Consider the following 27,400-nt stretch of genomic DNA (forward strand, 5'->3'; position numbering starts at 1 on the left):
TACAGACCTGTCCATTCTTTGTAGGTGGGAAAAATTACTTATTTGTCTCACTGTACTCATTTTTCTGAACAAATCTCCACTAATGTATGCACATAAACGCTGACTGAAACTCCAGCTGTAAATGGCCTCAAATGTGGAGGGAGCTGTGTTGTTATTGGACCAGTAAAAAAAAGGGGCAGGAACATGGAAAGATATAGTAATGCATTTCTCCCTCCTGAATTTGCGTGACTGGATGTGCTTTCCAAAAGCTCATTCCTCTGTAACAGACCAGCTCCTCTCCTTCTCTCAGCTGCTTGTTAATGGTCGCTCAGAAGATGAACTCTTTGCTAAAGTGGGCGCTCATTCTCTTCATCCTCTTCTCTGTTATTCTCAACATCATCCTGATCATCATCCACTCCAGCAGAGTGCCCAAATGCTCCTCTCAGCGCCTCCACCCCCTGCAGGCCAAACATGACGAGCACAGCCTCGTGTTTGCTGACCTCACGAGGGAGGAGTACCTGCAGGTCCAGGACTACATGCTAAACCAAAAAGATTTGGACATATCAACCAACCAGTTCACGAAGCCGTCACAGAATTTCTTGTTCTTAATAGAACTCGCTCTGCCCAAAAAAGCGGACGCACTTGAGTACTTGGATGGAAGAAGAGAAAAACCAAGACGTGAGGCAACAGTTGTGGTCTTCTACGGAGCTCTGGGATACATCAAGGAGTATGTGGTGGGTCCACTCCCAAACCTGAAATACCACAAAGACATCACCTTGGAGAAGTACAAGACTAAAGCTGCCATCAATGCTCGCCATATCACCGCTGGAGAATATGTTTTGCTGTTTAGGTTTCTTGGCCAGAATATATTTTCCAAACTGGGGAAGCTAATGAAAGAAAGTTTCAATGTTGGTCCAGGTGAAACTCTGCAAGGGTATGAACAGATGCCACGTGGGCTGAGATCCGGAGACAGAATCACCTGGATATCTTTCTTCAGAGACAGGAGTGGTGTGTACATCCAGCCAGTGGGGTTTGAGGTGCAGGTCAACCATGAAAGTGTGAACGCATCAGATTGGAAGGTGGCACAGCTGTTTTATAACGGACAGTACTTTGACACTGTGGAAGAACTTAAGGAGAAATATGATGCAGGGTCCATCAAGAAAATAATTTTCAAGGAGACATCTAATTTTGGTTCTCTGAAACCCAAGAACACACCTCTGCAGCTCAGCCCACAGCAGGTGTACACTGAAGGTAAGCGCTTCAGCATCAAGAACAACCACGTCCTTTACCTGGATTGGAGCTTCGCCTTTAGTCTGAGCACTGCCACGGGCATGAGGGTGTTTGACGTGTGCTTCAGGGGTGAGAGGATAGTCTACGAGCTGAGTGTGCAGGAAGCCCTGTCTGTGTATGGCTCAGTGACACCTGGAGTAATGATGACCAAGTTTTTGGACTCGGGCCTCGGAATTGGCCGTTATGCACATGAACTGGTCCGTGGAGTGGATTGTCCCTACATGGCCACCTACGTGGATACGTACCGCTACATTGATGTTCCAGGCCCCATCAGATTTAGAAATTCAATCTGCATCTTTGAGCACAACATGGGTCAACCCCTCCGGAGACACTTTTCTGACTTTTTTCACCACAGTTATGGAGGGATGGTGAACAGTGCGCTGGTGCTCAGGACTATCAGTGCCATCGAAAACTATGACTACTTGTGGGATTTCATCTTCTACCAGAGTGGATCAGTGGAGGCCAAGGTGCACGCAACAGGATATATTGCCTCCTCCTACATGGTGGATGGCAGTATGAGATATGGCCACCAGGTGGCCCAGAATGTTTTGGGAAACATCCACACCCACTTCATCAACTTCAAAGTGGACCTGGATGTGTTGGGTAAGTGATGACTAAGTTTTGAATTTTAGGATATGAATGTTCATGCCAGTGAAAACACTGAGTTGTGTTTTGTAATAACTCTCTATATAAGGTATAATTTTGACATAGGTGATAATTTCAAACGTTGAACTTGAATGACATGAACTGCACCTTATCTATGTAAATTAGTGTGTCATGAATCTGTCTCATCATTATGATTATTTTCTGATTGAAATCTACTATCACGGAAATAATGACTGATATATATATATATATATATATATATATACACAACGAGGGCTGTCCGTAAAGTATAGGTCCTTTTTATTTTTTTCAAAAACCTTCATTTAAAAACATTTACATTTTTAACATTCATATGTTTTTACGTCAGACATGCTTGAACCCTCGTGCGCATGCGTGAGTTTTTCCACGCCTGTCGGTGACGTCATCCGCCTGTGAGCACTCCTTGTGGGAGGAGTCGTCCAGCCCCTCGTCGGAATTCCTTTGTCTGAGAAGTTGCTGAGAGACTGGTGCTTTGTTTGATCAAAATTTTTTCTAAACCTGTGAGACACATCGAAGTGGACACGGTTCGAAAAATTAAGCTGGTTTTCAGTGAAAATTTTAACAGCTGATGAGAGATTTTGAGGTGATACTGTCGCTTTAAGGACTTTTCACGGTGCGAGACGTCGTGCAGCACTCTCAGGCAGCGTCATCAGCCTGTTTCAAGCTTAAAACCTCCACATTTCAGGCTCTATTGATCCAGGACGTCGTGAGAGAACAGAGAAGTTTCAGAAGAAGTCGGTTTCAGCATTTTATCCGGACAATATTTAGTCACTTTCCCTAGATTAACGCTTTTTCTAAGAGTGTAAGCACACTGAAGTACATTCGAAGCATCCCTACTTTGCCTTAACACATTTTTCATAACCTTCAAGTTTATATTATGAACTTAAAAAGACATTTAGATAAGAGTTTGTCAAGAAGTCGGTTTCAGCATTTTATCCGGATATTCCACTGTTAAAGGAGATTTTTTTAATGAAAGACGTGCGGACGGGTCCGCGCATCGGGACGCAGCCGACGCGACGCGGCGGCACAGGAAAAACACCTCCGTGTTGATAACCATTTGTTAAAATCCAGTTGGCTTTTGATGGCTTTCAGTGGAGTGAGTATATGAGAAATTGTTTATCAGCTGGACATGTTCCAACTTGTCCTTAAGGCTTCCAATGGAGGTGTTTTTCCTGTGGTGGAGCGTCGCGACGGCTGCGAGCCGACGTTGCAATCCGCCCGCACGTCTTTCATTAAAAAAATCTCCAACAGTGGAATATCCGGATAAAATGCTGAAACCGACTTCTTCTGAAACTTCTCTGTTCTCTCACCGATGTCCTGGATCAATAGAGGCCTGAAATGTGGAGGTTTTAAGTTTGAAACAGGCGCTGGGATGCGCTGACCTGAGAGCGCTTGCACGACGTCTCGCACCGTGGAAAAGTCCTTTAAAGCGACAGAATCACCTCAAAATCTCTCATCAGCTGTTTAAAGTTTTCACTGAAGACGCAGCTTAATTTTTCGAACCATGTCCACTTCGATGTGTCTCACAGGTTTAGAAAAAATTCTTGATCAAACAAAGCGCCAGTCTCTCAGCAACTTCTCAGACAAAGGAATTCCGACGAGGGCTGGATGACTCCTCCCACAAGGAGTGCTCACAGGCGGATGACGTCACGACAGGCGTGGAAAACTCACGCATGCGCACGAGGGTTCAAGCATGTCTGACGTAAAAACATATGAATGAAATCCATATAGTTTTTGAAAAAATAAAAAGGACCTATACTTTACGGACAGACCTCGTATATAACCCAGCTGAATGTCTGTGTGTGTAAGTGGACATGTGTGTCTGCCTATGACTGGATTGTTGCTCAGTACACACACACACCCACACCCCACACACGCACGGCACACCACACACACACACACCACACACACCACACACAGTCCCACCACGTAAAAGTCAGAGATGTGTGTATGTGGCTACAATACTAGTCAAACATTTGGACACACTTTCCCATTGTTAAAGTTTGGAGCATCATGTGAAAACCCTGGTGATAACACGACAGCATTAGAAACTAACACTAAGATGGAAAAGTATTGATTAGTCGAGATCAAAGTTCAGTGAGCAGGATTAAAGTGCCTTTAATCTCACACAATTCCATCATTGCCAAGCAACCATAGAAAGATGTAAAAACCAGTTGAATTCACCATGGCATATAGGTGTCAACATGACTCCAGAAAGGGCAACAAGGGTGCAGGTTTCTTTGTAACCACCAACTCCACCAGGTGATTCATTAATTAACAGCAGACGGGATGAGTTGAGTGAGCGGGTTGTGATCTAATATATAAGGCGAACTGTGTGTGTGTGTTGTGTGCGGCGCGCGCGTGTGTGTGTGCGTGTGTGTGTGTTCGCACATGGACACTTTCAACTTAAGGGCTCAGTGACCTCCCCTTTGGTGCCTCCAGTCACCATACCAAATTTGGTGTTGGTTTGCTTAATTACTGTGGCTGTGCATAGCGGAGCTGGTTGTGATCGTTTTGACCGTTGGGGTTTTTCTGTAATTATTGTATGGCTTTTGCCTTACAATATAAAGCGCCTTGGGGCAACTGTTTGTTGTGATTTGGCGCTATATAAATAAAATTGATTTGATTTGATTTGATTTGATCTAACATACAGTTGAATGCAACATTTGGGCACCCCTGATAATTTCATGATTTTACGTTTATGATCATTGGTTGTCTGGATCACAAATTTCAATTAAAGATAATCATATAGCAGACGAATGCACTGATATTTGAGAAGCCTATGCTCTGCCCACTACCCACCGGAGCTCAGCAGCGTGGCACACAATGCTGCTGCAGCCTCCACACACTCATTGCCTCAATTCGGATGACAGACAGTTTCAAAGCTTAGCGTACATAAATCAAATGCATAGTGTGTGGTTGTTTCAATTCTGATGTGTTTCATTATTACATTCAACTAGTAATAATTGTGGATTAATTGCTGTATTTTTGTTGGAGGTAATTGGATGTGAAGATGAGTTGCCCTTTTAGGTATCAATAAAGTTGTTTGAATCTTGAATCTGAATCTTAATTATTGGAACACAAAATTGGTTTGATAAGCTCATTGGCCCTTGACCTTACACAGGTGAATCCAACCATGAGAAAGAGTATTTAAGGGTGGCCATTTAAATGTTTCCCCTCTTGCATCTCTTCTAATGAGTGGCAACATGGGAGCCTCTAAGCAACTCTCAATGACCTGAAAACAAAGATTGTTCAACATCATGGTTTAGGGGAAGATACAACATGCTATCTCAGAGATTTCAGCTGTCAGTTTCTACTGTGATGAAATGGAAGACCGCAGGCACAGTACTAGTTAAGGCCCAAAGTGGCAGGCCAAGAAAAATCTCAGATTGAACATGATCTTGCTGAAGATAGTGTCTCTGTGCATCATTCAACTATACAGCACACTTTGCACAAAGAGATGCTGGATGATGCTGTAATGCAGAGGAAGCCTTTTCTCCATACACGCCATAAACAGAGTCACTTGAAGTACGCTAAAGCACATTTGGACAAGATGACACTAAAATTGAGTTATTTGGACATGACAAGGGGTGGCATGCATGGCTGAAAAAGAACACAGCAGTCCAAGAAAAACACTTGCTACCGACAGTAAAATTTGGAGGTGGTTCCTTCATGCTGTGGGGCTGTGTGGCCAGTGCAGGTACTGGGAATCTTGTTAAAGTTGAGGGTCACATGGATTCCAGTCAATGTCAGCAGATTCTTGAGAACAGTGTTCATGAATCAGTGACAAGTTGAAGTTGCGCCGGGGCTGGATCTTTCAACAAGACAACGACCCCTAAACACTGCCTCAAATCTACTAAGGCATTCATGCAGAGGAACAAGTATAACATTCTGGAATGGCCATCTCAGTCCCCAGACCTGATATTATTGAAAATCTGTGGTGTGATTTTAAGTGGGCTGTCCATGCTCTGAAACCAACAAAACTGAGATGTTTTGTAAAGGACGAATGGTCCCAAAATACCTTCAACCAGAATCCAGACTCTCAATGGAAGCTATAGGAAGCATTTAGAGGCTGTTATTTCTGTAAAAGGAGTATCTATAAATATTGAAGTATTTTTTCTGTTGGGTGCCCACATTTATGCCACCTGCCTAATTTTGTTGAAATAATTATTGCACACTTTTTGTAAATCCTATAAACTTCATTTCACTTCTCAAATATCACTGTGTTTGTCTGCTATATGATATGTTTTACTGAAATTGCTGATCTAAACAACCAATGATTTATGAAGGAAAATCATTGAAATCAACCTTTGCATAAAACTGTATAAGGCTGACCGTGTGTGTGTGTGTGTGTGTGTGTGTGTGTGTGTGTGTGTGTGTGTGTGTGTGTGTGTGTGTGTGTGTGTTTGCCCACATACGCTTTCAACTTAATTGCTCCAGTAACCTCCCCCTTGGTGCCCACAGTCACCACACCAAATTTGTTGTTGATTGCTTAATTACTGTGGCTTTACACACGCACACACGGTCAGCTTTATATAGTTGATAAATATAATGCAATTCTAAAATACCCTCAGCTGTATGAGCATTGTGTTCTTTATAATTTGCAGTTGTTTAAGTAATTATCAAGATCCAATGATGTGTGTATATATACTCTATGTATAGGGATTAAAATAAGTGTGTTATCAGGTTACAAAAACATTGTTTTCAGTTAAGTGTTTATTTCTTGCTAGTTTTACATAATATATGAGCATGAGGCTTTTGAAAGACCTGAAGGTAGCTTTGAGTTAGCAGATGCTAACGTCCGCTAAATGTCACTTAAATCACTCACTTCCGAGGTATTAGTGGGTTCCAAAAACAGCATTTTCAGTTTACGAGGTCTATTAGAAAAGTATCCGACCTTATTATTTTTTTCAAAAACCATAATGGATTTGAATCACGTGTGATTACATCAGACATGCTTGAACCCTTGTGGGCATGCGAGAGTTTTTTTCACGCCTGTCGGTTACGTCATTCGCCTGTGGGCAGTCTTTGAGTGAGGAGTCGCCCACCCTCTCGTCGATTTTTTTTTCATTGTTTAGGAATGGCTCAGAGACTGCTGCTTTGTTGATCAAAATTTTTTCAAAACTGTAAGGCACAACTGAGTGGACACCATTCGATAAATTCAGCTGGTTTTCGGTAAAAATTTTTAACGGCTGATGAGAGATTTTTGGTCTGGTAGTGTCGCTTTAAGGACGGCCCACGGCGTCTGACGGCGATCTCGCGCTTCGAGGTGGCAGCGTCTCGCCGTTCAAGTTGAAAACTTCCACATTTCAGGCTCTGTTGACCCAGTAAGTCGTCAGAGAACAGAGAACTTTCAGAAGAAGTCGGCATAAGGAGTTTATTCGGACATTCCATTGTTAACGGACATTTTGTAATGAAAGAACGTGCGGGCAGAGTCGCATGTCGGGCCGGACCCGACCGCGGGGGGTCGCGACAGGAAAAACACCTCAGTTGGAAACCTTAATGGACAAGTTGGAACATGCCCAAGCTGTTAACAATTTCTCAGTTACTCACTTGTTGAAAGCCATCAAAAGTCGCCTGAATTTTACAAATGGTTTTCAACACGGAGGTGTTTTTCCTGTCGCGGCGCACACAGATTTGCCGAGTCATCACGGAAATGACTCGGCGAATTTGCGCGCACGTCTTTCATTAAAAAATGTCCTTAAACAGTGGAATGTCCACATAAAGTCCTCACGCCGGCCTCTTCTGAATCTTCTCTGTTCTCTCACAACGTCCTGGGTGAATTAAGCCTTAAATTACTATGATTTCAGCTCGAAACAGGCCGACGACGGCGCCTGGAAGCGCTGCAGGACATCCCGCTCCGTGGGAAGTCCTTACACCGACAGAAACACCCCATAATCTCTCATCAGCCGTTAAACTTTTCACCGAAAACCAGCTTAATTTCTCAAATAGTGTCCACTCGGATATTCCTCACAGGTCCAGAAAACATTTTGATAAAGCAACGCGCGCCGTCTTGAGCAGCGTGTGAAACAAAGGAATTCAGCCAAGAGGGCGGGACCACATCTCACTCAAGGCCTGCCCACAGGAAAATGACGTCACCGACACGCGTGAAAAAACTCACGCATGCGCACGAGGGTTCAAGCATGTCTGACGTAAAAACATATGAATGAAATCCATATAGTTTTTGAAAAAAATAAAAAGGACCTATACTTTATTGACAGACCTCGTATGTTCATTGTTAGTTGGTATAATGTTTTCTGTTTGTTTCATCAGATTCTTTTTGTCTGTTTCTCTAAAACTGTATTGTGGCATTATTAGTTATTATTGCTATTATTGTTGTTGTTGCTATTATTATTCATTCATTCATCTTCTACCGCTTTGTCCAATTAAGGGTCGCGGGAGGCTGGAGCCTATCCCAGCAGTCATAGAGCGCGAGGTGGGGTACACCCAGGACAGGACGCCAGTCTGTCGCAGGGCCACAAATAGACAAACAAACACAGACACACCCACACACACCTACGGACAATTTCAAGATTCCAATCCACCTAACCCGCATGTCTTTGGATGTGGGAGGAAACCGAAGCACCCAGAGGAAACCCACGCAAACACGGGGAGAACATGCAAACTCCATACAGAAAGGCCACGGGAATTGAACCCACGACCTTCTCGCTGTGAGGCAACAGTGCTAACCACTAAGTCATCGTGCTGGCCTATTATTATTATTGATATATAAATAAAAATAAATGAATAAAATATTACAATTTGTAATACATTTGACTTTTACTTTTACATTTTACGACAACAAACGCTGAGCCATGAATTATTTTACAGAAAACAAATGTGCTGACAGCTGCAACAGCTTAATGCTAACTTTAACATTGAAAACTCCATAGACATGCTAACGTCCCGTTTTTAACTTATAAAATACATCTATCAACTGTTTCAGAAGACCATAACAGGTCAGATTAACATAAAAAGGTAAATATTACTCACAGACATATGCTCTTTGGGGTTTTAGTGGGGAAAAATTAAGATTAAGCGAAATAAAACACTGAATCAACAAAGCACCAGATCGAAGCACTGTTTCCAAATTAACCTGTTCACCTGTGGAATGTTCCAAACAGGTGTTATTTGAGTATTCATCAACTTTCCCAGTCTTTTGTTGCCCCGTCCCAACTTTTTTGAAATGTGATGCAGGCAAAATGAGCAAATATTTGCACAAAAACAAAAACGTCTATCTGTTTGAACATTAAATATCTTGTCTTTGTGGTGTAATCAATTGAATATAGGTTGAAGAGGATTTGCAAATCATTGTATTCTGTTTTATTTACATTTTGCACAATGTCCCAACTTCACTGGAATTGGGGTTGTAAATGGTTACTTGAGAGCTGTGGGATTGGACCGGTTATCTGCCTGAGTAGTTGCCATCCAGCATCCAAGGCAGTTACGTGATGTTGTTGATGCGATGACATGCAGCAGCAGCACATGCTCCCAGACTTGCCTCCATCTCATAGTTATGGTTTTTAATCTCATCCATATGTGAAGCAGTGGAATGTTTTGTACATGTAGAAGTTGGATGAAAGTCAATTGGCCAGTGAACTCAAAGGGGTTGGAACAGGGAGGGATTAAGTAAAGTGCCACTCCTTCCACAGTCATTTGGCTGCTCCCTATGTTAAAAAACCTCTGCTGCACCATGAACCCTCTCCTTCTCTCAGCTGCTTGTTAATGGTCGCTCAGAAGATGAACTCTTTGCTAAAGTGGGCGCTCATTCTCTTCATCCTCTTCTCTGTTATTCTCAACATCATCCTGATCATCATCCACTCCAGCAGAGTGCCCAAATGCTCCTCTCAGCGCCTCCACCCCCTGCACACCAAACACAATGATCGCAGCCTGGTGTTTGCTGACCTCACGAGGGAGGAGTACCTGCAGGTCCAGGACTACATGCTAAAACAAAAAGATTTGGACATATCAACCAACCAGTTCACGAAGCCGTCACAGAATTTCTTGTTCTTAATAGAACTCGCTCTGCCCAAGAAAGCGGACGCGCTTGAGTACTTGGATGGAAGAAGAGAAAAACCAAGACGTGAGGCAACAGTTGTGGTCTTCTACGGAGCTCTGGGATACATCAAGGAGTATGTGGTGGGTCCACTCCCAAACCCGAAATACCACAAAGACATCACCTTGGAGAAGTACAAGACTAAGCTGCCCATCAATGCTCGCACAGTTACCACTGGAGAATATGTTTTGCTTTTCAAATTTTTTGATCGGGAGATCTTTTCAAAGCTGGAAAAGCTTTTGAAAGAAAGCTTTAATGTTGGTAAAGACAAGCAACTGAATCCTTTTGAACAAATGCCTCGCGGGCTGAGATCCGGAGACAAAATCACCTGGATATCTTTCTTCAGAGACAGGAGTGGTGTGTACATCCAGCCAGTGGGGTTTGAAGTGCAGATCCACCATGAAAGTGTGAACGCATCAGAGTGGAAGGTGGCGCAGCTGTTTTATAACGGACAGTACTTTGACACCGTGGAAGAACTTAAGCAGAAATATGATACAGGGTCCATCAAGAAAATCATTTTCAAGGAGACACCTGATTATGGTTCTCTGAAACCCAAGAACACGCCTTTGCAGCTCAGCCCACAGCAGGTGTACACTGAAGGTAAGCGCTTCAGCATCAAGAACAACCACGTCCTTTACCTGGATTGGAGCTTCGCCTTTAGTCTGAGCACTGCCACGGGCATGAGGGTGTTTGACGTGTGCTTCAGGGGTGAGAGGATAGTCTACGAGCTGAGTGTGCAGGAAGCCATGTCCATGTATGGCTCAGTGACACCTCAAATGATGATGACCAAGTTTTTAGACTCCAGCATTGGAATCGGGCGTTTCGCACATGAACTGGTCCGTGGAGTGGATTGTCCCTACACTGCCACCTATCTGGATACATACCGCTACATTGATGTTCCAGGCCCCATCAGATTTAGAAATTCAATCTGCATCTTTGAGCACAACATGGGTCAACCCCTCCGGAGACACTTTGCTGACTTTTTTCACCACAGTTATGGAGGAATGGTGAACAGTGCGCTGGTGCTCAGGACTATAACCTCCATTGGAAACTATGACTACATGTGGGATTTCATCTTCTACCAGAGTGGATCAGTGGAGGCCAAGGTGCACGCAACAGGATATATTGCCTCCTCCTACATGGTGGATGGCAGTATGAGATATGGCCACCAGGTGGCCCAGAATGTTTTGGGAAACATCCACACCCACTTCATCAACTTCAAAGTGGACCTGGATGTGATGGGTAAGTGCAGGTTTAAAATGGAGTCCTGACTTGTCCTCCAAAAAAATCAGATAAGTATGGATCCTTCTCAGCTGAAAACTAGAGTATAAACCTCTGCCAAAACTAGTTTCTAGTTCCACAACTTTTTACCTTGGAAAAAGTTTTCAATGTCAAAGCCCTGTTAGAAGTGACTTTTCATCAGATAAAATATAATGCAAATTATAGATCAAAAGGTCTTTTCAATGTTAAGAATCAAATATCCACTAAATCCTCAGTATGGATCAGATACAGATCAGACTTAGTCTATTCATTGAGAGCATCAGTGATTGAAGCACCTTTGATTGAGATCTAATGCAAAATGTACACCAAATGTGCTTTTCAGTATGAAATTCAAATAACCTAGAAAATAGAATTTCAAATGGCACGTACTAAAATCACTTATCAAATTTTAGATTAATGAGGCACACCACGAGGTAGGATAACTTATTTATTTTTTACCCCCCTTCTACTTAACTGTATGAGGGGGAGTAGCTCCGGCTGTTATACCGAATGTTTTTTGTTTGTTTGTTTCTTGGTGGGAGAGGGACTCCGTTTGTGGGGTATGGAGGGTTCTGTCCAAACTGGCTTGCTGCTTTGGGTGGGGCACTTTGGCTATATCCACATTAGTATTTTCCCCACTACGCTTAAAGGAGGAGAGGTATATTTGTTTGTTTTTTTCTTGGCGATGATGTTTAATTTTGTGATGTTGTTATTAATAATGTAATTACAATTGAATAAAAATTAAAGTATAAAAAATAAGTTAAAATGTCCATCAACTCCACAATCCAGATCAGATCCGGATCTAACTTTATCAGGCAATAGTGGGTGCCTGTCCGCCCCTCACTTTCAAATAAGATGAAAAATGGGAGTGATTGGGGCATGTTTGTTTCAGATATATTGTAAAATATCCATTAAATGGGGTTTCAATGTTAATTTTAAACTGTCACAAAATCTGTAATCTGGACCAGATCCGGATCAAACTTTGTCAATCGACAAAGGAAACCATCTTCAATAGTGATTTCAAATATGAAAGAAATTCAGTCTTTTTTTGACAGTTATGATTTTTTTTTTTAAATTCATTCAGTGTTAAAGATAGGGATTTTTCCTGACTTTCCCCTTTGACCTATGACCTTGAAAATTGAATCAGCTCTTGCCTGCCAGGATATGAATCATCAGTAGAAATTTCATAACAATATATGAAAAATTGTGGGCTCCAGGCTGTTCAAAAACAAACAAACAGTCAGATAAACAGACAAACAGTCAAACAGGGGCGATAACCAACAAAGTTGGTGGAGGTAAATATTGGATATATATAATGATACTTTTCCCTATTAGAGTCATGATTTCTTACAATTCTGAAAACTTTCTTGTGGCTATAAACTATGAGCTGTTGATAAAAACTAAGTTGTAGAGTTTCAAAGTAATTTTTATAAGATGTTCTGTAAAGAGATAGCATGTCATAACTTAGAGATACTAAGTCATTAGTATCTCTAAATGTAATTTGATGTTCAGGAATAAGATAGTAAGTCATAAAGTTGAGATACCAAGTCATCATTAGATGTTTAGTAATCACATAATAAGTCGTAATGTTCAGATACTAAGTCACAATTAGATGATGTTAAGTAATAATAACTCATTATTTAACATCAAGTACTCTGGGTGTTGGTGTGTGTGTTGGTGTTTGGGGGAGTATTTGTTGGTGTGGGATTACCGCTGACTCTCTTGGGTTATGTGCATTTTTGTTGTTGATTATTGGTGAATGGTAGATTGTCATATAAATTCCAGCATTGCTGGGGCAGGCTTATCGGTTAAATTCATTAGTTGGGATGTCAGCGTTATCAGTAATCAGATTACAAAATCTCAGGGGTTTTTTTTTTTTACTACTTAAAATGCTCAAACCCTGATATAGTATTTTTACAGGAGACACCTGCGGAACAAAGAGCAACATAGGCTTTGTTGTCCATGGCTGAGTCAAGTCTTTCATTCCATCTTTAACTCTCAATCAAGAGGAGTTGGCATTTTAATTAAGAAAACACAATTCTAAGCCACAATGTAATTGCTGATGAAAATGGGAGGTACCTCATTATTCCTGGGACATTACTACAGCAGAGGGTTTTCTTGGTAAATGTTAATGCCCCACGTTTTGATGACATTGAATTTGCGAACAAATTATTAAGTAGTATTCCCTTTTTACAATAATAAGAAAAATGCATTTTATTTATAGGTACCTTTCAAAACTTTAAAAGTCACCTTGCATCACATAAATGCAAACATTGAAATGAACACACAAGACTTCAATAATCAGTCCAGATAAATACAATTCACATTATTTAAAGAGAATTTAAAATATATATAACATGGATGACATAAAGTAATACTGAGTGAGGAATGGTCAAATGGGGTAAGCTAATCTGTAGCAATGGAAACTAATACCATATTGTCTGAAAATATTGCCAAGAGGATAGGTAGATGATAAAAACGAAGGGCCCCTGTACAGAGCCCTGGACAACACCACTACTGACAGGGGATTGCCGGTATTGGAAATTCCTTAACTGCACAGACTAAGTACAGTCAGAAAGATATACAGTAAACCAGAAGAGCTACAGTTGTCCTCAAACGTTTACATACCCTGGTATGATGTGGGTTTTTTTGTTTTTTTTCGTCATTTTTCAGAGAATATGAATGATAACACAAAAAACATTTTTTCGCTCATGGTTAGTGGTTGCGTGAAGCTATTTATTGTCAAACAACTGTGTTTACTCTTTTTAAATCATAATGACAACAGAAACTACCCAAATGACCCTAACCAAAGGTTTACATACCCCTGCTCTTAATATCATATTATCCCCTTTAAGTAGAGTGGAGAAGGATATTCTTTCACCAAAACAGATCAAATCTAGGCTTGCATCTCAGAAGTACCTTCTGCAAATTTCAAGCTACACTTTCAGGTCTTCTTTTTTAGAAAATCTTCCTCTATACCACTTCATCATGAAGCCGTATAACTGGTGAAACAAAATGCAAAATTTGCACTGTGCACAATTTCTCCAATCACAACCACATCAGACTATAACTTCTTCTGGGTTGTCTGGGTATCTTGGTGGCTTTCTTCACTCTTCTCCTTCTTGCACAGTCACTCAGTTTTTGAGAACTGTCTACTCCACACAGATTTAACATAGAGTGTCATACTGTCTGTATTTTTTTTATAATTGTCGGTCAATTCCATCCCATTATTTCTGATCATGTTGTTTCTCGCATTATTTGCAAGGCGTTTTGTTGTGGTTGTTGTTGTTTTGTTTTTTTGTGATGCACTGGAAGAGTCCTCACCCGCCATCTCACACCCACTGGATAAAAGATGCACTGCTGTATATGAAGTTGGACAAAATAAAACATTCCCTCCTTGGCTCTAACAGAAAGTTTTTAAAATATGGCAACCCTTCCCTTAGCAAAAAGTAGTATACTTAAAGTTCATTTTATTAAGTATGCTTCAGTATAAGTATAGCAAGTATACTACAGACAGTGTACTGTTAGTATAGAACGTACACAAATTTAATACTTTTTCAGACTAAATTGGAACATTTCAAGTTTATAAAAGTATATTTTAAAGTTCATTTTAAGTTTGCTAAAGTACACTTTAAAGTATACAACAAGTACACTCATCTATATACTATCAATGTACTTGGTATATACCTCTTGTATGCTTACAGTATACCACATGTACACTTATCAGTGTACTTGATATATCCCTCTCCTATGCTTAAAGTATACCACAAGTGCACTTATCAATATACTGCCATTGTAGTAGTTGTATACTTTGAGTCCCTATTTTTAGTTTATTATCGTATACTTAAAGTATACTGTTATACACACTGGTTATTTCACTGTTTTACCTTTTATACTTTAATTTTGCTTGGCATATTACTTGTAGCTTACTATTTATATACTGAAAATATACTCCTTAAAGTATTCGTAAAGTTTACTCATACTGGGCCTCATGTATCAATGTTGCGCACTTGTGGCGTAAATTTACGGCGTAAACTTGAAATACACCAAAGTCGCCGTGACATGTATCAAGCAGTGCGCACCTGCCCATTTCTGGCGTACACCTGACGTGATCTTGATAAATGCGGCGGGTGGAAACGATCGTAATTATAATAAACACGCCCATAAATATTCAGACTCTGCTTCAGACACACCCTCATTTTACGACATAGAAGCCGGAAAGACGGCAATGAAAAAGAACTCCACCAATCACGACGCGTGCCAATAGAGCGTCAAAAGCAGCTGTCGTATCAATTGTTTTATAGCATATAATCAATAAAGCGGCTGTCGTATCAATTGTTTTATAGTATATAATCAATAAAGCGGCTGTCGTATCAATTGTTTTATAGCATATAATCAATAAAGCGGCTGTCGTATCAATTGTTTTATAGTATATAATCAATAAAGCGGCTGTCGTATCAATTGTTTTATAGTATATAATCAATAAAGCGGCTGTCGTATCAATTGTTTTATAGTATATAATCAATAAAGCGGCTGTCGTATCAATTGTTTTATAGTATATAATCAATAAAGCGGCTGTCGTATCAATTGTTTTATAGCATATAATCAATAAAGCGGCTGTCGTATCAATTGTTTTATAGCATATAATCAATAAAGCGGCTGTCGTATCAATTGTTTTATAGCATATAATCAATAAAGCGGCTGTCGTATCAATTGTTTTATAGCATATAATCAATAAAGCGGCTGTCGTATCAATTGTTTTATAGTATATAATCAATAAAGCGGCTGTCGTATCAATTGTTTTATAGTATATAATCAATAAAGCGGCTGTCGTATCAATTGTTTTATAGTATATAATCAATAAAGCGGCTGTCGTATCAATTGTTTTATAGTATATAATCAATAAAGCGGCTGTCGTATCAATTGTTTTATAGTATATAATCAATAAAGCGGCTGTCGTATCAATTGTTTTATAGTATATAATCAATAAAGCGGCTGTCGTATCAATTGTTTTATAGTATATAATCAATAAAGCGGCTGTCGTATCAATTGTTTTATAGTATATAATCAATAAAGCGGCTGTCGTATCAATTGTTTTATAGTATATAATCAATAAAGCGGCTGTCGTATCAATTGTTTTATAGCATATAATCAATAAAGCGGCTGTCGTATCAATTGTTTTATAGCATATAATCAATAAAGCGGCTGTCGTATCAATTGTTTTATAGTATATAATCAATAAAGCGGCTGTCGTATCAATTGTTTTATAGTATATAATCAATAAAGCGGCTGTCGTATCAATTGTTTTATAGTATATAATCAATAAAGCGGCTGTCGTATCAATTGTTTTATAGTATATAATCAATAAAGCGGCTGTCGTATCAATTGTTTTGTAGTATATAATCAATAAAGTGTTACAGTGGTCCCTCATTAATCGCTGGAGTTACGTTCTAAAAAATAGCCTGTAATACGTGAAACCGCGACGTAGTCAGCGTTATTTTTTACAATTATTATAGACGTTTCAAAGCTGTAAAACCCCTCACTACACAGTTTATACACTTTCTCAATCAGGCATGAACATTTTCTCACTTTTCTCTCGTGTGTAAACACTCTCAAAGTTCAAACCTTAGTAGGAAAATAAGACCAAACTGTTGTCAGGCCCAAACATTTGTTTGAGAAATAAAAATAGAACATTTTCCTATAAATAATTATGATGGCATTTAGAACTAACGAATTAAATTTAACGATCAACGAACGAGGTCGGACACATAAGAAATTATTAATAGTGACTCACCAGTATTTCACAGATCGGCCCTCTGCGTCCTGACGCCGCACCTTTTCCACTCACATCTCACTGCAGCAGGTGTTTGTTTCCGTGTGACAAACACAGTTATGAGTAGTTGTTGGCACTCTTTTCTCTTCTGGGCAACAAGATTCTTATAAACAGATACGCAGAACACAGAACACTAAAAAAAAAAGGCATGCAAAATTGGACTAAATACTCCGCGAGACTCTGAGACCACGACAGGTGAACGGCGTTATAGCGAGGGACCACTGTATTCTCTTTTCACATGTCAATAATTCTTGACATATGGATATTTGCTCGCTCAATTAATAAGACATGCCTAATCTGTCAGATTTCTGTATTTCTGTATTTATTTTATTGTGACAACCGAATGGAGACGACAAAACCTGATTGCAGCACGGGCGAATTAAGGGAATGATGAAACTACAGTTGTTATTATCAATTTCATTGTCTAAAACGATCACACCATATGAAGTTAAGCTCAGCGCTGCTCTGGCTCCAGGCTCGAAGTCTGGAGAAAAAGGCGAGCAGCGCTTTCTTTGCAGTCAGTGCTGTGGCCACGGATCGTGCTCCATAACAATCCTGCAACAGCGGGATTTGTATTGATTATTATGCAGTATAATCAAGAAAGTGTTATTTATGTAACATATGCATTGATTTGTATAATGGCACTGTTTATCATGTTGATCATCTTCATTTTTATGTGGATTCCAGCGCTGGTTCATTTTGGTGTATAATTTACACCACCTCTCGACCTGGAGTATATTTTCAGCGTAGCGTACGCCAACGACCACATTGATAAATGCCAAGTAGCGCAGCCGTTTTGGTGTACACCCCATATACGCTCAAATATCGCCGTACGCAACGTTGATACATGAGGCCCACTGTATGTACACAAGTGTGATGCATTTAAAAAATCACAAGACAGAATGTTGAAAACAAGTTTGATATATTTTTAAACATTTCAAAAACAAAGACCTATGAAATCAAGTCCTTCCTTTGTGGAGAAAATTAAAGGAAAAAGTGCATGTAACATGTAAACATAATGGTCTCTCCAAGATCAAGTTCTTATTTGTAAAAATGTAAAAATGGCATCTTCAACTGAGAACTAAAGTCCTTCTTTGACTTGACTTATACTCCAAGTGCATAATAAGTGTTAGTACTTTGTGGCAGAAAGACGTAAAAAGTATACTAAAGTATAAGTTTTAGTATTAAAGTATAAGTGTAAGTCTTAGTATTGATGTACTTAGACTTTTGTTTATACTTTTCAGTATAAGCCAAGTATACTTCACTATACTATTCTTAAGTGTATAAAATGTAGTTTATAAGAAGTCACCTTCAAGTATACTTCCTCAATTTTAGTAAAAATAAGTATACTCATAGTATACTTGAATAAACTTCTTTTTGCTAAGGGTTCCTGGAGCATATTGGATCATGCCGGCTGAGCTCAGCTTCCATCGGCTGAAATTTTGATGCCGCTGGCTGAAATCCCAGGATGACCTAATTAACCTTAACCTGCACTTCCTGGCTGAACTCCAACACCCTTGCCCCTCCCCCCTTTTTTTTTCCTTTTGTTGTTTTTTCACATCTCAGCACCTTATGCACAATGTGTGGGCAGAACATTACTACTTTGACCACTGGAAGGGTTTTTGTCAGCACCTCAGAATTTTCAGTGTTGTCGGTCATGCAGTATTTTACACATTTCAGTTTGAGGGGTAAAATATTTATGTTTTTTTGTTTAAAATCGGCAAATAAATCATATATATATAAAAAAGGAAGTGTCTTAACATCTCACAATTATTAGCCAGTATCTCAGTATTCTAAATTAGGATCCTGTATTTATGGAAGTATATTGTATTATGAATTAGTATATAACTATGACTTATTATCTAATGACTTTGACTTAGTATTATGACTAATAATGCTATATTAATAACTTATTATTTCATAACTGTGACAAAGCATAATTATAATTTATTAGCTCATAATTATGTTAGCGTGTTAGTCCACGTGAAAAGCACATCAGACCCTTTACACTGTCTTTGCAGGGAGGGAGGGGGCTTCATGGAGGTGACACCATGTTGATTTTTTGGGGTGGGGGGGTGGGGGGGGTGCTGAGCCTTGGTTGCAGACCTGGTAACTTGGTTTGATAAAGCAGTCTAATCTTTTAGTCTACTAAACTTACTTAGTCGACTACGGCTAGTCGCCCAACGTTATCCGTCTAATCTCCATTTCACATTGACGGCTAAACTTGTAGATTAGTCGTTTTACGTTAGTCGACAATTTTTACAGTCAAAGCGGCCTTGCGAGTGCTGTTGCCAAGCAACGCCTCCGATGCGTGACAATTTTGTTTATTTCTGAGTTGGTCCATCTGCTACAAACATAGCAGAGTGCGCCTTAGCGGAGGAGAAGTTACGGAACACCTGGGACTCTCTTCTTGCTTCCTCCTCCAACAAGTGGTGGTACATGATAACTGCCTTTTTGAGGTAAAATACTTAAGTTTTGTCGACTAAAATAAGATTACCCTCCTCTGTAACAGGCTAAAAACTTTAGTCAAGTAACGTAAAACTTTAGCCGATTAAGCGCTTTGTGCAACAATTAACGTCAAAAAATGAGTTGACTAATTGAGTTTAGTCCACGAAACAAGAATTGGCCACTTTGTGAACCCCCCAGGCCTGTCTCCAGGAAGAGGCCCCAATTCCCAAATCCTGTTGCGGTAACTTCAGACAATATGGATCCCCCAGGAACAGTTAGAGGACTTGTCTGAGGATAAGGAAGTGTGAAATAAGCTGCTTGGTTGACTGCCACCATAACCTGGACCTGGACAAGTGGCAGAAAATGAATGAATTAATAATTCTCACTTTGTATTCCATAATCTGGACTTAATGTCATGTACATAAGTGAACTATTTCACACACTTAGAAAATTTGTGAAGTACCAGCTGTTTCAACATTCAAGGGAAGAAAGGAGGACAAGAGATCACTGACAGGGAACAGGAAGGGAGTGAATATTTCACTGTCTCTTCCCAGAAACTGTTTGAGCATTCCCAGAGCTGATTTTTCGGTCGCGACCCCTTTTCTCTTTGTTTGCAATGCACACAGAGAAGATGATCCCTAACATGAAGTGTGTCGTCTTCTCTATCATTCTCACTGTGGCCCAAACACTTTGTTTCAATGCAAAAGGTTCCCGGTTCAAACTCCACCCCTGCCACATTTCCCCATACAATGTGGAGTTGTGTCAGGAAGGGCATCCAGTGTAAAACTTGTGCCAAATCAGAATGCTGATCCACCTTGGATCTGCTGTGGCGACCCCGAGTGAAAACAAGGGAGCTGCTGAAGGGACTTACTGACAGTGGCCTCAATGTTCACTGACCTCACCCGGGGGCAGGTTCTATGGGTTTGGGAATACAACCCCTTCAGTAAATATGATGGAATCACACTGTTTTCTTACTTCACAACAAATTAACAAATCACATATTTGATGCCAAATATATTTTAAACAACTTAAATCAATGGCATTTATTTGTCCACATGTTTTTGAAAAAAAAAAGATGGAATCACAATGTCATGTCAGGGCATGTGCTGGTGCCACCCATCAGACTACAAAACGTCCCCGAGTCTTAGGTGGAACCCCCCCAGACAGACCACAAGTTCATTCCCACCTGTCGAAGGTAGACATCTGTCTGCCACAGCCAGGTGAAATGTGGGCGTGTCCTTGGTCTTTTGTGAGCCACTGGCATCATGATTACATAGCAGTAATGTCATTGCTGTACACCTCATCTGAGTTTTCTGAAGTCAATCCTTCTTTAATACAAAGTCTTTCCAGTAGCTCCCAAGGATCCTCTTCAAAGACCGGGTACCAAAGTCCTCTACAGTGCGTTCAGAAAGTATTCACAGCGCTTCACTTTTTCCACATTTTATGTTGTCGAGGCACAAATTTGGGGAAGGGTACAGAAACATTTCTGCTGCTTTGAAGGTCCCAATGAGTACAGTGGCCTCCATCATCTGTGTGCTCTTGACCTCAGACTGGGGCGACGGTTCATCTTTCAGCAGGACAATCACACTAAGCACACAACCAAGATATCAAAGGAGTGGCTTCAGGACAACTCTGTGAATGTCCTTGAGTGGCCCAGCCATGTAAAGTTGTAGAGATTTGCTTTGAGTTTGAGTTTAAAGAAGATCATTTTAGAAATTTTTATATTAAGAACCCAGATTTACTTTTTATATTAGAAAGGGCATAAATAAATTAAAATGTGTGAAATACCAAGGGGCCAAATACTTTAGCAAGGCACTGTACATGTGATTTCTTAGTTTTTTATTTTTAATAAATTTACAGAAATTGAAAAAAAAAGTTTTTTTCATGTTGTTATTATGGGATGTTGTGAGTAAAATTTTGAGGGAAAAAAAATAATTTTCTCCATTTTGGAATAAGATTGTAACATAGCAAAATGTGGAAAAAGTGAAGTGCTGTGAATACTTTCCGGCTGCACCGTAGGCCAATGCTTACCATCCCAGTCTCACTGTCATATAATAAAACCAGAAGCACCCGGGCTCCAAAGACTTGGATCTTTGTTTTCCTTTCCACTGACCTCACGACTCCATAAGACTACTGTCTATCTCAAAGACTGAGGTCCGAGATGGAATCATCAACAAAAAGATGAAAGTTGGAGGTCTGACTTCCCTGTCAGGAGAGATGCTTGCAGACATTAACATAGCTCTACTCACCATTCCAACTACCAGCATTACAGAAAGCATTGAGCCAATATGCCACTGCCATAGTAATCCTTGATGTACTTGGGTATAAGATCAAGAATACCCCTCAAAGGCAGAACCCTCCATGGAGAAGACGAGTGGAGGCCCAATCCAGAAAAAAACGGAAGGATGCTAGCCAACTAACAGAGGTACAGAAGAGGATCATGAGACACAGGTCCTGGATGGGTAAGAAGTACAAGATGTCCATAGGTGAGGCCCTGGAAACTACCAAACACAAGCTCACAGCTCTGGCTACTCGGCTGAAGAGATACACCAGAGGAAGCAGAGGCCAATAAAATAAATGGCCTGTTCTCCAATGACCCATCCAGGGTGTACTCCCAGCTGAAACCAGAAAACAGTAATACAAGAACAGAAACTGAGCAATACTAGAAGAACATCTGGGAGAAACAGACATCACACAACACCAACACCAAGTGGCTGGTCTACCTAAGAGCATACCACAGCCACCTCCTAGAACAAGAATCAATCAACGTCACAAAGGCAGACATCTGACAATGAATCTCAGGGATGAAGAGCTGGACAGCACCAGGACCTGGTATAATCCACACCATGTGTGCCTGGCAGTACAAATGGTTGGTGGGCAACCAGACATAGTGATGGTTGACAAGGGAAAGAAAACCACAGTTGTGCGAGGGATATATATATTTAAATTATGGCATTGCATTCTAAGCTATAATTAAAAAGCAATACAATAACAATATACTTTTTGTATATCACTTTGCACACTGCCATTTTAAGTGCTTTATGACATCACAGATGTTTTAAAAGCAGATGGTTCCTCATATCCTTAACATCGATAAAACCAAACCTGTCCTTGATTTAAGGGAGAAAAACCTCTATGGATTAAGGGCAATGAGGTGGAACTTATTGACGACGTCAGGTTCCTGGGCTTGTAAATCTCCAGTAACCTGAGCTGGTCACCAAACACCTCGGCCACTTTTAAGAAGGCTCAGCAACAGCTCTGCTTTATTAGGGCATAAAGGAAAGTTGGCTTGAGCCATCAGTCTCTTGCACAGGCTTACAGAGGCCTGGTGGAGAGTGTCCTCAGCAGAGTCATCACCATGTGGTCCAGAATACCACACTGAATGAGAGGAAGGACCTCCAGCAGATTATTAAAACAGCACAGAGGGTTATTGGCACACAGCATCCCTACATCTACACAGCACTGCCGAAACAAACTACAGGCCATTCTTAAAGACCTACATCACCCTGGACATACTCTGGTCAAATGGAGGAATTCTAAATATCAACTAAGGTACCGAAGACCAGAGAGTATCAGTATCAACAGAAAGAGGTTCACAACAGTTTTGTTTTGTTTTTTCCCAAACAGCTGTTACACAGCTGGCTGAAGATATACAGGCTGGAGTGGTTTACATGTTTCTCAGCCCAGAACTCCACACAGGAGGATCACCGACAGGACAACCCCCCTCTCCCCGAAACACACACACACACACACACACACACACACACACACACACACACACACACACACACACACACACACACACACACACACACACTCCAATAGGGCAGCGCAGTCTCGTTTGAACCGCTGTGTGATATTGTGGGATTTGACCACTTCTGGGGACAGCCTCCCGTTACACAATACTAAAACATCATAACTTCACACAGATAAATGGTGTACTGTTTTGTTTTCAGCTGCAGTCACCGAAGCACTCGCAAAAAATTGAGTTTTTCAGTTTCCAGTGAAGAAGGGAAGACGAGCCAAATGGGAGAAGTCGGTAAGTGTTAGCCTACAAAGCTAACCAGAGTAGCTGCGTTTTCTCGCCTGTGCAACCGCCTCGACACTTTTGAGCTCCGGGTCATAAAGAAACCGCAAAACACATGTCCACTTTCCACCGCATTGTCATTTTTTTCTTTGCATTTTCACATTGTAATTTGCCCAAAAATCTGAGAGGACTTTCCCCAGATGGAGGATTATTGCATCATATGCACCATATTTTAACCCTTTAGCACCCGCCCTCAAACGAGAGTGCACTGCCCAATTTAAATGAACAGAATTTTTGATTTATATATTTAGATATATTATTCATAATGTGGGTTTTCTTATTGTGTATTACTTATTTTGACTTAAATGTATTGTCCTTGTGTAACATGTGTTTTATATGGATTATTATTATTATTATTATTATTATTATTATGTGACTGTGAGACTCTCGCAAGGATTCCAATGCATTTGTATTCTGGCAAATGGCAAGGTCATTCCAGCCAGTTCAACAAAAGTATTGCACTTTGTTGAAGTGCAGTTTACAGTGCACATAAGTGTACTTTAAATTTTTTTACAAATTACACTTCCATAAATTTCCATAAATGAAAGAACTACGACAGCGTTTTAAGGCCACATAGAATTTTTTTTAGACTTTATTAATATTACAAGAATAAAGTTGTAATTTTTACGAGAAAAAGTCATAATATTACGAGAAAAAATTTGTAATTTTCCGAGAATAAAGACATAATATTACGAGAATAAAGTCATAATATAATATTTCGACTTTTTTCTTGTAATGTTACAACTTTTTTCTCGTAAAATTACGACTTTATTCTTGTAATATTCAGACTTTTTCTCGTAATATTACAACTTTATTCTTGTAATATTCTCGAAGTCAAAAAAAAAAAAAGAAATTCAATGTGGCCCTAAAACTCCGTCATAAAGAACACTTCATGACTGTTAAAAAAAGAAAAGAAAACATTGAAAAATATATATATCAGGGCGGTTCTAATTAAAACTTAAGTTCAGTTGCTAAACTAAATTTCAAAATAAGTTACTTTTTACACAAAACAAGAACTCAACACAAAAACTCTTAAAAACTGTTAAATACTGTACAACTGATACATTGAAATTTCCATTTAACTGAAATGACTCATTGGCCTGAGTCTTCATGATGATAACGCATGAAATTCAGTTGAAATTTTATCATTTATTAGATTAAATTAAAGAAGAAAGCTACTATGACTTACTGGTCATATCCTTTTTGCAGAGTACAGTTTAACTATGTAGTAACTGAGTTTTATATGACAGGATTATCGCAAAAGTATGATTTAATTTGAATTAATTTTTGTTCAGCATTTTATGTTATTGGTAAATCAGTGTTGACTGATTTACCAATAAAATCAGATTTTTATTAAACGGCACGACTCTGAGCTTACATGGGTATGATGACAAAGTGGGAAGGAAAAAAATAACAGATAATAAGACTGTGTTATAAAATTAATATATTTTGTGTGATCTAGGAGTGAAGAATGTGTTCCAGACCAAAGACATGGAGTTCGTCAATGTCTCATTGCCATGGAAACCTGAGCGCTACGCCATGGTGCCTCAGCTGGTGGAGAAACAGCTGAAAACAGAACAGGTCATTTGTGTGTGTGTGTGTGTGTGTGTGTGTGTGCGTGCGTGCGTGCGCATGCACGTTTTACTAAACTGATTATTCTTCCTGATTATTTCGCATTACTGAGCCATTTTCTTATTTATCAACCAGGTTTTGTGTAAATCACATTTCTTTGTTCATCCCTGATATCTCACAAATAACATATTAGCACAATGGGAAACTTTGGCTCAAAAATACATTTGAAGTTGTACATTTGACCTTTGACCTTCAACTGGATATCTACAAATGGCAGTATTTCGTTGTCAATAACATGATTTCAAAAGGAGCTACAGCCTCCAAAAAGGTGCCCAACTATTGCTGCTTTGCAAACTCCAGCCAATTTCAATGCACTTTCAGTTTGGCTTTGGTCTTTGCCAGACTCCATCTACACCAGTTATATGTTATAAATGTAAAACAAAACAATGTCTTTCACTCATCTTTGCTTTCAACAAAACAAATGTTCAGTTTCATCTCATTTTGTTGTATTTGTTATTTAAATTCACACATTCTCATGAAACGCTAAGAATCTTTTGTAAATGATACATTTCAGAATCTCTACTGATGACACATTGACTTATAAAAATAATCTATTCATTACACTGGTCAACACGATTTTTTTTTTTTTTTTTTTTGCATGGAGTTTTTCAGTGGATGTTGGATAATTTGGGGGTGCTGAATGCGCATTTGGTGTTAGTTTTTGCCAATCACGTTTTTGAGATATGAAAACATATTTCTCGTATTAAGCACTGAGGCAAAAGCTGCCGTCTCATAAGCGATATTACGGCTGTTGTTCACATTTTATGAACCTGGTTTAAAATGATGCTTTTGAAGCTGCTTTTGTGCAGGATTAGTGGCGTCAAACTCGTGCGCGAAAGAGCAACTTTTGCATAATCCATCAATATGTAACATGCACATTTAAAAAAAAACATGATGTGATAGAGGAAATTTGAGTCCAGATTCAGATTTAGCACCCCAGAATTACCCTAAAGTTCTTCAAGTCCATGCAAGAAAAAAAAGTTATAAAAAGTATATAAAAAGTAATAGCTTTAACAAATTTAGAATTGTGTGTAATTGATTATGTTGGATTGTCTCATACTGAAGTTTGACTCCAACTAATCCTCAGGAGGCGGCTCTGCGTCACAACGCCAAGACGCCTCGTTACCTCCACATCGCCAGTAACCAAACCAACCGCTGGGGTCACCAGCGCTCCTACAGGCTGCAGGTGTACAGCTTTGCCGGGGACCCCCTCCCAGAGAGCGAGCCTGAGGAGAGGTCCATGTCCTGGGCACGGTGAGACTCGGTCACTCTCTTCATGTATTGTTTTTTTCTTCCCATGCAGTTGAGCAAAAGGGGGGGGGGGTGTAAGAATTAGGGGGTGTCGAGACATCTGGCAGTGTAGAACCAACCGGCAACACTCGAGCTCCCATTTTGATCCTATTGCAGAAGGCCGTGGCTATGGGTATCTACAGAGACCGTTCTAAAGATACGGAGGGTGTCTTACTGACCAAGCATCATTACTAATGTAATCTTTGTGACTGTGGTCCCAGCTCTCTTCAGGTCATTGACCAGGTCCTCCTGTGTAGTTCTGAGCTTTCTCAGAATCATCCTTACCCCATAAAGTGAGATCTTGCATGGAATCCCAGACCGAGGGAGATTGACAGTCAACTTGTGTTTCTTCTACTTTCTAATAAATAATCATAACAGTTGCTGTCTTCTACCAAGCTGCTTGCCTGTTGTCCTGTAGTCCATCCCAGCCTTGTGCAGGTCTACAGTTTTGGCCCTGGTGTCCTTAGACAGCTCTTTGGTCTTGGCTATGGTGGACAGGTTGGAGTGTGATTGATTGAGTGTGTGAACAGGTGTCTTTTATACAGGTAACAAGTTCAAACAGGTGCAATTAATACAGGTAAAGAGTGCAAAGAGGGCTTCTTAAAGAAAAATTAACAGGTCTGTGTGAGCCAAAATTCTTGCTGGTTGGTAGGTGTTCAAATACTTATTTGCAGCAGTAACATACAAATAAATTATTAAAAATCATACATTGTGATTTCCGGATTTTTTTTTTTTTTTTTTTTAGATTATGTCTCTCACAGTGGACGTGCACCTAAGATGAAAATTTCAGACGCCTCCATGATTTCTAAGTGGGAGAACTTGCAAAATCGCAGGGTGTTCAAATACTTATTTTCCTCACTGTATGTACATACATTTGGAT

The 27,400-nt window shown here is 39.9% G+C and overlaps 1 protein-coding gene across 3 annotated transcripts in view; it reads left to right on the forward strand.

Annotated features, from left to right (window-relative positions):
• Positions 1-218: 218 nt before the first annotated feature.
• The window catches only part of LOC117527573 (primary amine oxidase, liver isozyme-like), a 73,201-nt gene continuing 46,019 nt past the window's right edge, over positions 219-27,400 (forward strand). The window contains exons 1-3 of one of the 3 annotated variants that reach the window (XM_034189975.1): positions 219-1,872; positions 25,061-25,179; positions 26,318-26,484. In XM_034189975.1, the coding sequence (XP_034045866.1) occupies positions 300-1,872; positions 25,061-25,179; positions 26,318-26,484 (1,859 nt within the window). In that variant the 5' untranslated portion in view covers positions 219-299. Of the gene's footprint in view, positions 1,873-9,586; positions 11,213-25,060; positions 25,180-26,317; positions 26,485-27,400 lie in introns of those variants that run through there. The other 2 variants (XM_034189977.1, XM_034189974.1) reach the window with 2 other exon arrangements.

This window comes from Thalassophryne amazonica, chromosome 16 (assembly GCF_902500255.1).
Source record: "Thalassophryne amazonica chromosome 16, fThaAma1.1, whole genome shotgun sequence".
NCBI classification, from domain to species: Eukaryota; Metazoa; Chordata; class Actinopteri; order Batrachoidiformes; family Batrachoididae; genus Thalassophryne; species Thalassophryne amazonica.